Genomic DNA, 11,222 nt, shown 5'->3' with positions numbered 1-11,222 from the left:
ATCTCGGTTCACTGCAACCTCTGACTGTCTGCCTCAGCCTCCCGAGTAGCTGGAATTACAGGCACACACTAACATGCCCAGCTAGTTTTTGTATTTTTAGTAGAGACGGGGTTTCATCATGTTGGCCAGGATGGTCTCGATTTCCTGACCTCATGATCTATCTGCCTTGGCCTCCCAAAGTGCTGGAATTACAGGTGCGAGCCACCATGCCTGGCCTCCTGTTTTGCCTCTTGCCCTATTGACATCAACTAGACAAAGCCTGTGGAATATCCTATGTTCTTGTTTGGTTTCCCACTCTCTGCCACCTTTTATAGTCAGAATAAAAGAAACAAAAGTAGACATAAAATGCTACAAAAAGAACTTTAAAGAAATGTTTTGCTAATCACGCATAAGTGCCGTTTTCCTTTCACATCAGTGAATGGAAAATAAGTTAACCAAAATTAATCATATTTCAGGTAGAATCTGTGTTTTACAGTCTGGCAGGTTATAATACAAATACCATATGCCATTTGACATAGGTGCAGATCCCAAGTCTGTGGTATGTGCATTCTTCAAGCAAGGACAGTGTACTAAAGGAGATAAGTGTAAGTTCTCTCATGACTTGACTCTGGAGAGAAAATGTGAAAAGCGAAGTGTTTACATTGATGCAAGAGATGAAGAACTTGAAAAAGGTAATTTTTTTAAAACATTATCTTAAAAATAAATATTTAATACTTTTGGTTTGTTACTAAGATATTTATTAAATTGAAGAACATTTCAATCTTAATAGACTGTGTTTATAAAGAGTAATTAATTCGGTTTATTATGTTTTATAAAATCTGAAAATTACCATAATATACCCTTTAAGTAAATGAAGATACTTTAAAAAACAGTGATTTATTTTGGATTTGTCTGTCACCCTTTCCTTCAGTACTACCTTCTCAATTTGTCCAAAGTACTTAGGAAGCTTTGGTGAATAATTTTTTTTTTTTTTTTGAGACAGAGTCTTGGCTCTGTCGCCCAGACTGGAGTGCAGTGGCATGATTTCAGCTCACTGCAGCCTCCATCTCCCAGGTTCAAGCAATTCTTCTGCCTCAGCCCCCCAAGTAGCTGGGTCTACAGGTCCACGCCTCCACACCCAACTAATGTTTATATTTTTACTAGAGATGGGGTTTCACCATGTTGGCCAGGATGGTCTTGATCTCCTGACCTCATGATCCACCCACCCTGGCCTCTCAAAGTGCTGGGATTATAGGTGTGAGCCACTGTTCTGGCCTTGGTGAATAATCTTAAAACTATTTATTTCTGCCTTTGGTGTTTTTTTTTTTTTGAGACAGAGTCTCGCTCTGCGCCCAGACTGGAGTGCAGTGGCCCAATCTCAGCTCACTGCAAGCTCCGCCCCCTGGGTTCACGCCAATCTCCTGCCTCAGCCTCCCGAGTAGCTGGGACTACAGGCGCCCGCCACCTCGCCCGGCTAGTTTTTTGTATTTTTTAGTAGAGACGGGGTTTCACCGTGTTAGCCAGAATGGTCTCGATCTCCTGACCTCGTGATCCGCCCGTCTCGGCCTCCCAAAGTGCTGAGATTACAGGCTTGAGCCACCGCGCCCGGCCTGCCTTTGGTGTTTTAAGAAAACCATGAGGCCAGAAGCAGCAGCTCATGCCTATAATCCCAGCACTTCGGGAGGCCAAGGCAGCAAGAATCACTTGAGCCCAAGAGTTCAAGACCAGCATAGGCAACATAATGAGACCCCATCTCTACAAAAAAATAGAAAAATTAGCCAGGCATTGTGCATACCTGTAGTCCCAGCTACTTGGGAGCCTGAGGCAGGAGGAATTGATCGAGCTCAGTCAATCAAGGCTGATTGAGGGAGGTCAAGGGCTTCAGTAGGCTGTCATCATGCCATCACACTCCTTCCTGAGCAACAATGAGAACCTGTCTCAACAAAAAGAAAAGAAAAAGATAAATGTGTTAAGCCATGAGTCTTATAACACATCATTCATGTCTAAGGAGATACGTGCTGTGGGAGTAGTAGATAAAATTACAGTATTTAATCTTCATTTCTTTATTTAGATACTATGGATAATTGGGATGAGAAAAAGCTGGAAGAAGTAGTGAACAAGAAGCACGGTGAGGCGGAAAAGAAAAAACCAAAAACTCAAATAGTATGTCCTTTTCTTGAATTGAGTTGCTGTGATATTTATCATTAGGGAGAATTATGTGGCAAGGTATTTGCTGCTATTTTCTATTAGTTTATTCTGTAAGTTACTGGAAGTTTTGATTTCATCAAGATAAGGTGCATGAAGCTTTATTTTTGGAGTTTACAAGTTAGATTTTATAGATTCATGTTCAGAAATAGCAATAGCTGAACAAGAATAAAACTATGTTACTGAAGTCCTTTAAATGCCTTTTTTATTTTTATTATTATCTTTTTTTTTGAGACAGAGTCTCACTCTCTCGCCCAGGCTGGAGTGCAGTGGTGCTGTCTCGGCTCACTGCAAGCTCCGCCTCCCAGGTTCACGCCATTCTGCTGCCTTAGCCTCCCAAGTAGCTGGGACTACAGGCTACTGCCAGGCGCCTGCCACTACGCCTGGCTAATTTTTTCTATTTTTTAGTAGAGGCGGGGTTTCACAGTGTTAGCCAGGATAGTTTCTATCTCCTGACCTCGCGATCCACCCACCTCGGCCTCCCAGAGTGCTGGGATTACAGGCGTGAGCCACTGCGCCCGGCCATGAATGCCATTTTCTGAGGTGAACTTTCTCAAATATGGATAAACAAAATTACATATCCAGACAAAAATCCCTCTTTTTTTTTGCATAGAGTGGAAGGAGGCCTGTTAAACTAACCCACTTAATAATTTATTTAGTTTCAATAGGAATAAATTTTTAAATTTTAAGTTTTAATATATTACTACATATGAATTCCAGAATGAATTTTTGGTAGGTAGTGGCTCTAATTCCAGGAAATGTACCATTAAAAATTGGTTCTTTATATCTCAAACTTTGCATTTATGTCTATATTTTTAGTGTAGCTACAGTGAAAAGTCTTGCTGTGCTAGAAAAATTCTAAATACTGCATTAATACACATCTGTTATGTTTGTTGTAGGGGGCGGATACTGTTTTTTAATTTTCTCTTACTTGCAAAGCTTATTACTTGAGGCTTAAATACAATTGTATCTTCCATCCATGTTGTGAAGGGTTACTCTCTTTTGTGTTCCTTTCGTACCTTGCTCCTGTATACTGCTTGTGATTCGTTTTTATTTAGGAAAGATCAAACCAAAGAAAATCATTTATTCTATTTATTTATTTTTTATTTTATTTTTGAGACAGAGTTTTGCTCTTGTTGCCCAAGCTGGAGTGCAATGGCACGATCTTAGCTCACTGCAACCTCTGCTTCCTGGGTTCAAGAGATTCTCCTGCATCAGCCTCCCAAGTAGCTGGGATTACAGGCATGTGCCACTATGCCCAGCTAATTTTTTGTATTTTTAGTAGGAGTTTCACCATGTTAGCCAGGCTGGTCTTGAACTCCTGACCTCAGCAGGTGATCCACCTGCCTCAGCCTGCCAAAGTGCTGGGATTATAGGTGTGAGCCACCATGCCCAGCCTGATTTTATTTTTTTATACCCAATTGTATATTCTGATTTGGGGGTGTATATTTATAAAGGGTAACTGAAACAAGTCATTTTTGTATGATTTAGAATTTAGAACAAATGAAAATTTTGTATAGATTCCCCTTTAAGGGAATTTGTCATTGTTTTAGGTATTTTAAGATAAACATATGTTGCATTTCCTCAGAGAATAGAAGCTAGACAGAGCACCCTTATGTACAGAAATGAATAGAATGTACTTGTGTAATAGAACGTACTTCTGTGTATACTTGTTCCATATACTTAGGCATTTACCTTGGAAATGGCCTACACTGAGCCACCACTTGTGAATAATATTGTCTCTATAGGTGTGCAAGCATTTCCTTGAAGCTATTGAAAACAACAAGTATGGCTGGTTTTGGGTATGCCCTGGAGGGGGTGATATTTGCATGTATCGTCATGCACTTCCTCCTGGATTTGTGCTGAAAAAAGATAAAAAGAAAGAAGAGAAAGAAGATGAAATTTCATTAGAAGATCTAATTGAGAGAGAGGTAACTAATATCCTTTTCCTACCATAAAAACTGAAAGCAGTATTTATTGTGAAATTCTAATACTTACCACTTGGGGGCAATAGCCTTTTATGAAAGGAAAAAATATATATATTGTGATCTATTTCCAAAGTTGCACTACTTTAATTATTCTTGTATATGTAAAATGTTAACCTAGCGATAAACATGAGCCAATCATGACATTAATTTTAGGATTGTGAAACAATTTTTTAAGTACTAGCTACTGGCTTATCAAATTGTTTCTATAAGATTGAGTTACTAAAAATGCTTAGTTCTCAGATGGATTGAATTTTTATAGTTTTAGATTTTTTGCCCTGTTACCTTTTGTTTTTCACTAGTATTTTAGTTATTAGCATATGTATGGAAGAAGACAACACTCTAGTTTTTAAATTACATGTTTTATCAGCTCTGGACTCAAAACACTCACTCTGCTTATAGAAGGGAATAAGTCTGAAGAGGATATTCAGCACTTGTCTTTGGCTTAGTACAAAGCACAGTTTTTATTCTATGAAAATTTTGAGATTATTAGAAACATTAGATTTAGGGTTGCATATTAAAAACTATATCCATTTTGTCTTATTATTCAGTGTCTCAGTATATAACGTACTATAATAAAAAATATAGACTTCAGAGTCAGGTATATTTGAGATGGTTTGTGTACTGGTTCTGACACTTGTTAGCTATTCATCTTTGGCAAATTCCCCGTTACCCTTTGTTCACTTATTTGTGGGGATCCGTGCATTAGCATGTATAAAGCATTTAATACCCGGCAGGTGTTCAGCAAATTATTTGTTCTATATATTTATTATTTGATTATTGGCCCTGAGGAGCAGGTGTTTTGTTGTTTGCTTAGTTTTGTATCAGCTTATTGAAATGTAATATATTCAGGATAGTCATGGGCAAGGAATTAATCACATTAAGAGAAAACTGCTACTAAGCACTATTTGAGGTGAATTCTGTGGAAAAAAAAATTAACTCTTTATTGTTGCAGCGTTCTGCCCTAGGTCCAAATGTTACCAAAATCACTCTAGAATCTTTTCTTGCCTGGAAGAAAAGGAAAAGACAAGAAAAGATTGATAAACTTGAACAAGATATGGAAAGAAGGAAAGCTGACTTCAAAGCAGGGAAAGCACTAGTGGTATGTCTCAGACCCATCCAAACTGGTTCTTTATTCTTCCATTTTTAATTTTCTGTGTCATGCAAGATTTTGTCCCTATTTCATCAATGACAAGGAATGTTTAGGTTTTTGACCTGGGTTGATATATTTGTGTGTCTGAATAGATCAGTGGTCGTGAAGTGTTTGAATTTCGTCCTGAACTGGTCAATGATGACGACGAGGAAGCAGATGATACCCGCTACACCCAGGGAACAGGTGGTGATGAGGTAAGAGGAAGCTTTGTGCCTCATCTCCTTATGTTAATTGAAAGAAACAATAAATAATACCGCAACATGGTTAAGAGCCACCAACATCAGAGCCACAGTGCCTGGGTTCAAATCCTTGCTCCAACCATGGGAAATTACTCTAGGCCTCCACCCTCATCTGTAATACAGACATAATGATTATCTCTACATCATAGGGAGTTTGTGAGAATTAAATGAGTTCATGAATTAGTAGTTCTTTATTCAGCTTAGAATAGTGCCTCGTAGGTGGTTGACTGCTGTATGTATTACCTATAAAAAGTATGTTTTGTCCTCCCTCAAAAAGAGTAATTTTTGTTTAATATTTTATGCTTAAAGTTATGGAACAAGTGCACTAATTTAAAACTGCAGTGTAGGGAGCATGAGACAATAGCACAGTCATTTGGTTGTCGACAGATTTAGTAATAACAGATAAGTTACTGTTCATTTTTTGTATACTTACAAAATTCTGGCCTCTGGGTTGAAAGAAAAAAATTATACTCTATATATAAAAATGTGATGGCAGAGGAAGAAGTTTCATATACCACCTTGCTATTCTTTTTAAAAGAAACTTAGAAAAAATAATTTTGACAATAGATCTTTTGTTTTTGTTTTTTATAGAGACTAGGTCTGGCTTTGTTGCCCAGGCTGGTCTCAAACTCCTAAGCCCAGGTGATCCTCCAGCTCGACCTCCCAAAGTGTTGGGATTACAGTTGTGAGCGTCTACACCTGGCCAGTAATTGGTCTTTTGTTTTCACTTGGATTAGTGATAATTTTGGCTAATTAAGATAAATGTCAGGAGTAAAAGAAAACTGTTCTTATTTGTAACAACTTTCTTTTCTATATGTTGTTAAAGGTTGATGATTCAGTGAGTGTAAATGATATAGATTTAAGCCTGTACATCCCAAGAGATGTAGATGAAACGGGTATTACTGTTGCCAGTCTTGAAAGATTCAGCACATATACTTCAGATAAAGATGGTAAGTATGCTAACTTTTGCCTAATTTTAAGAACTAGGAAATTATCTATAGGGGGTTATACCAGACTTGGCAAACTTAGATGTGTGCAGGTACCAGACTAGTAACATAAATGTGTGGTTTGACCATATATAAAAGGAGTAATAAATAGTGAAAGGCCAGACATGAGCAGCTGGGTATATATTAAAATCATTAATGGAAACTAGAAAGAGACATAAATGAGCTTGGAGTTAAAGTCAATGAGTTCACTTTGAGACCTCATGAGTTTGAGATTTTTTGATTATCAAAAGTGTACTGTCTGAGATACTATATAGACATGAACACCTTGCAAAACATCAGTGTTTTGGGGTAGGTAAAAGAAGAAATGCTAAGGAAAGACATTGAGAAGGTCAGAGAAAAATTAAGAAACAAGTTTCCAAAGAAGCAAGTAAGATGAAAAAGAATATAAATAAGTTATAGTTGTAATTGGTTATAGGAATAAGGTGCCAGTTTCGTTGAGACTGCAGTGATAACAGTGAGAAGAAAAGTGAATGCAGTCCTCGCTCTCTTAATGTTTAGAGGGAAGACATGGTCATGGAAGGGCTTTTTAGGATATGGAAAACGTAAATGTATCTGTAGGTCAGAGGGAGAGGATCTGGTAAGGAGGAAAAGTTGCTGATAAAAGATTAGTTATAGAAGCAAGACATGAAAGTATAAATAATGAGTTAAGTATAAGAATGGAGGGAAGGCTATCTAGGATTGTTGGTATAATGTATGTCTAATTGTGCCTTGAGTTAGGTACTTAAAGAAAGGGGTAAAAGTTTGGGAGAAAACGGCAGAAGAAATGCCCATTAAGGCAAAAGCTGAGACAGAAAAGGCTGAACCTTATTTTTACAATAAAAGCACACAAGCTATAACTTGAAAAAACAGCTTGCCCTCCCAAGATCTGAGAGTGTTAGCAAACCACTGTCTTGCCCGTGTTCAGATTGACTTGCTCTTTGTAGAAGTAGGGGCTTTGGTGACAGTAGGCACAACTGCAAATAATTCAGAGATTATAAAATTCCCAAGACTTTGTCTTCAGAGATGTTTGAAATAACTAAAATCTAAATTAGGCTGTTAAAAAATGTCTGTGTAAATGTTGATGGCATTGAACAAGAAAAGGCAGCATTTTTTTCTCTCAATTATTTATAAGCTATAAGGAAAAGTAGCTGTGTATAGCACTATGTTTTTTCTTAATTTGATTACACGATGAAGATTTTCTGCTGTCACAATCACAGCATTACAACAGCGTGATTTAAATACTATTTGCAAAACCAAAAGCCAAGTAACTGCTTATATTACAAACATTTTTTTGGTTTCCATAACCATTTATTCAAATAAAATATTGTGTGGAAATTGACTATTTAAAATCTAATTGCTAGGTTATGTCGGGAACACAGAGGTGTAGAAGATTGATCCTGTCCTTAAATGTATAAACCATTAAGCAGTCAAATGTCTACAGTGAAAACAGTATTTTATACTAGGTATAGATAATTGGCACAAATAAGCTCAGAAAAGAATGATTAGTTCTTGCTGGAGTAATTCTAGGGAAATGGCTTTCATGGAGAAAAGGAAAAGAGGAAGTGTAGTATCAGTCTGTGTTGTCTATTGCTAATGTAGAATGTTGTTTTCTGCTTCTATGCCTTACTGATTCCAGTTTTTATTTTTAGAAAACAAATTAAGTGAAGCTTCTGGAGGTAGGGCTGAAAATGGTGAAAAAAGTGACTTGGAAGAGGACAACGAAAGGGAGGGACCGGAAAATGGAGCCATTGATGCTGTTCCTGTTGATGAAAATCTTTTCACTGGAGAGGATTTGGATGAACTAGAAGAAGAATTAAATACACTTGATTTAGAAGAATGACATCAAACACGTCGCTGGAAAAATTAAGTCAGCTCAGCATGAGTTGAAATTGACTACATTAATTTCTTTCCACCTAGAATCAACAGGATGTTTATTTCCTATGCTGATTCTGGAGGAGTTAACCTCCTGCGAAAAAGGAATATTGTCCCTACGTCTTCTCTTCTGACTTTGGCTACATCTCATAGTAAGTTCAGAGTAGTTCATGATAAATTGAAAATATAATGGTCATTGCAGAAAATGATTGATTGTTGTAACTGTCCACCCAAGTAGGAAGTGTATCTGCTTTTCCATCTTTGGTTTTTCATTTGGGCATGTGCTATTACCAGAAACAACAAACTTACATTTAAAATACCCTTCATTTGACACAGTTTTTAATGAGTGATTTAATTTCCTTTGTATTTGTATGTTTAGAAGACTGCCTAAAACATCAGCACTGTACGTCATAAAGAAGAAAACTGCATATGCAGATTCAGTATTGTATATCTTTGGACAATTAGATGGACATTTAAAATGGAACTTCTTATATCTGACAGGATCAGCTACAATGCCCTGTGTTAAATTGTTTAAAAGTTTTCCCTTTTCTTTTTTGCCAATAAAGTTGTAAATAAAGACCATCATACATTAAAATCCAAATATGGGCCTTTTTTTAAGTTTTTCTATGAAAAATTTAACATTTCTAGCTTGAGGATTTAAAATACCTGTTAATAGTATCACATAAGGCATTGTTTCTTAATATTTACTACAGAAGCATCTAGAGTACTTGACAGTACTACGATGAGTTTAATAACACAAATACTAAGCTTCCAAAAGACTATAGGTGATGTTATATGAAAGAGTAACTTCGGAATTGATGCAACATCAACCTAATTAAATATCACCTGCAGTTGAATCAAGTACTGCTTAAGAATCGTTGTTGAGATCCATGGTGTTAAAATAGTACATACTAATGTAAGTATAAACAAATTCACCAGAAAACTTTGGGCTGAGGGTCTTTGGCACTAAGATCCCCTGAAAAATTAGGGTGATAATACATTTAAAATAGACACAATTTGCTCATGACATATTTAATACTAGCTACACCTTTTTTATTGTTATGTTGTGTATTTTCAAATAACATGCTGCTTTTGTTATTTGCGAATATAAATGGATTCTAAGACAACTAAGACAACAGCACTAAAATGTCAGGTGAGCTGGGCCCTAATCTCATTTCTGCCTTAGATAAATTATATGATTTTTAAATCTCTGAATCTTCATTTCTTTATTTGCATATTAAAGTTAAGACTCAATGATCTGGCCAGGCATAGTGGCTCACACCTATAATCCCAGCACTTTGGGAGACTGAGGCAGGCAGATCACTTGAGGTCAGGAGTTCGAGACCAGCCTGGCCAACATGGCAAAACCCCATCTCTACTAAAAATACAAAAATTATCCGGCATGGTGGTGCCTGCCTGTAATCCCAGCTACTCAAGAGGCTGAGGCAAGGGAATTGCCTGAACCCGGGAGGCAGAGGTTGCAGTGAGCCAAGATCATACCACTGCACTCCAGCCTGGGCAACAGAGCAAGACTCCATCTCAAACAAACCAAAAACAAAGACTCAACGATCCCTAACGTACTTCTAAGTTGTGAAGCCTAAGAAATTCACGATTGCAAATCTTGTCAAATGATAAATTCAAAGTTGATAAAGAAATTGACTTCCTAGATGTTTAGTACTACTACTATATAACTGACAGTTTTTAAATACAGAACATCAGGAGCCAAGTTTATTTCCCAGCTACAATAAAAGTGTACTTAAATACTTCATATATATTTTTTATATATTTTTTTAAAAGCTTGAGTTTTAAAGTTTATGTTCATGAAAGATTTGTTCCATTGTTTTGTAAAAGTTTAAATGGTACTTACTGCAGTATTTAATAATGAAACATTTTCAGAACAGTCTAAAGAGCTTAAACCTTTTTTCTATTTTGAAGTCATCTAAAACATTTTCTAAGAATTTATCTTATAAATAAAAGTTAAAATCCATTTACTTTAGACCAAGCTTTTCCAACCTGAAGCCGTGTGCCACATACCGCCCAGAATGGCTTTGATTGTGGCCCAACACAAATTCGTAAATTTAATTAAAACATGAGATTTTTTTTTTAATTTCAGCTATCACTAGTGTTAGTTTATTTTATGTGTGGCCCAAGACAGTTCTTCCAGTGTGGCCCAGAGAGGTCAAAAGTTTGGACACCCTTGCTTTCGACCTTAAGTTTGGGGGCTTTTTTTTTTTAACCTGTATATAAAGTAGGGCCATATAAACAAAAGGATGCTGAAAGATTTTAGGTGTGTTTAAAACATTACTATCTTACAGCAAATAATGTGATCTCAAAAGTCAAGGTGTTTTTTAGTAAGCGTATCAATATAAAGCAAAATGGTTCAATGTGGAGGTAATTTTTTATACTTATAAGTCTTTCATTACTGGGTGGCCTTCCTCTATCTTGCCTTGAAATTTCTTCCATTATTAAGACAATACATGCACAGAGAATGTCAAAAGTATTTTAATCTGAGAGAATCAGAGTGCAAAATTTAATCTGCTTCTAAAATTATAGTACATTTCAGAGGTTTATAGAAATAATTTTTGTATTTTCAATGCAGTTACTCAATATTGGTACAGTTAATTTGAAATTGGCTCTACTTTTCAAACCCATTTATATATAAATAACCATTACACCCTATAGTGATCCCATGTTTGCCAGAGTCTTTCTAATTCAAAATACAGTCATGTGTCACATAACAGTTTCAGTTCCCTCTGCACTGCATGTGCAAAGGGGTCCCATAAGATTATAGTACCTGTATTTT

At 36.5% G+C, this 11,222-nt stretch overlaps 1 protein-coding gene across 1 annotated transcript in view; it reads left to right on the top strand.

Annotated features, from left to right (window-relative positions):
* Nucleotides 1-9,020, top strand: part of ZC3H15 (zinc finger CCCH-type containing 15) — a 23,368-nt gene extending 14,348 nt beyond the window's left edge. The window contains exons 4-10 of the mRNA XM_011936500.1: nt 519-671; nt 2,051-2,142; nt 3,933-4,115; nt 5,125-5,271; nt 5,415-5,516; nt 6,388-6,511; nt 8,197-9,020. Coding sequence (XP_011791890.1) covers nt 519-671; nt 2,051-2,142; nt 3,933-4,115; nt 5,125-5,271; nt 5,415-5,516; nt 6,388-6,511; nt 8,197-8,387 — 992 coding nt within the window. The 3' untranslated portion in view covers nt 8,388-9,020. The remainder of the gene's footprint in view (nt 1-518; nt 672-2,050; nt 2,143-3,932; nt 4,116-5,124; nt 5,272-5,414; nt 5,517-6,387; nt 6,512-8,196) is intronic.
* Nucleotides 9,021-11,222: the final 2,202 nt, after the last annotated feature.

Source organism: Colobus angolensis, unplaced genomic scaffold, assembly GCF_000951035.1.
Source record: "Colobus angolensis palliatus isolate OR3802 unplaced genomic scaffold, Cang.pa_1.0 Scaffold153, whole genome shotgun sequence".
NCBI classification, from domain to species: domain Eukaryota; kingdom Metazoa; phylum Chordata; class Mammalia; order Primates; family Cercopithecidae; genus Colobus; species Colobus angolensis.
This window is presented reverse-complemented; position numbering and strand designations above follow the sequence as displayed.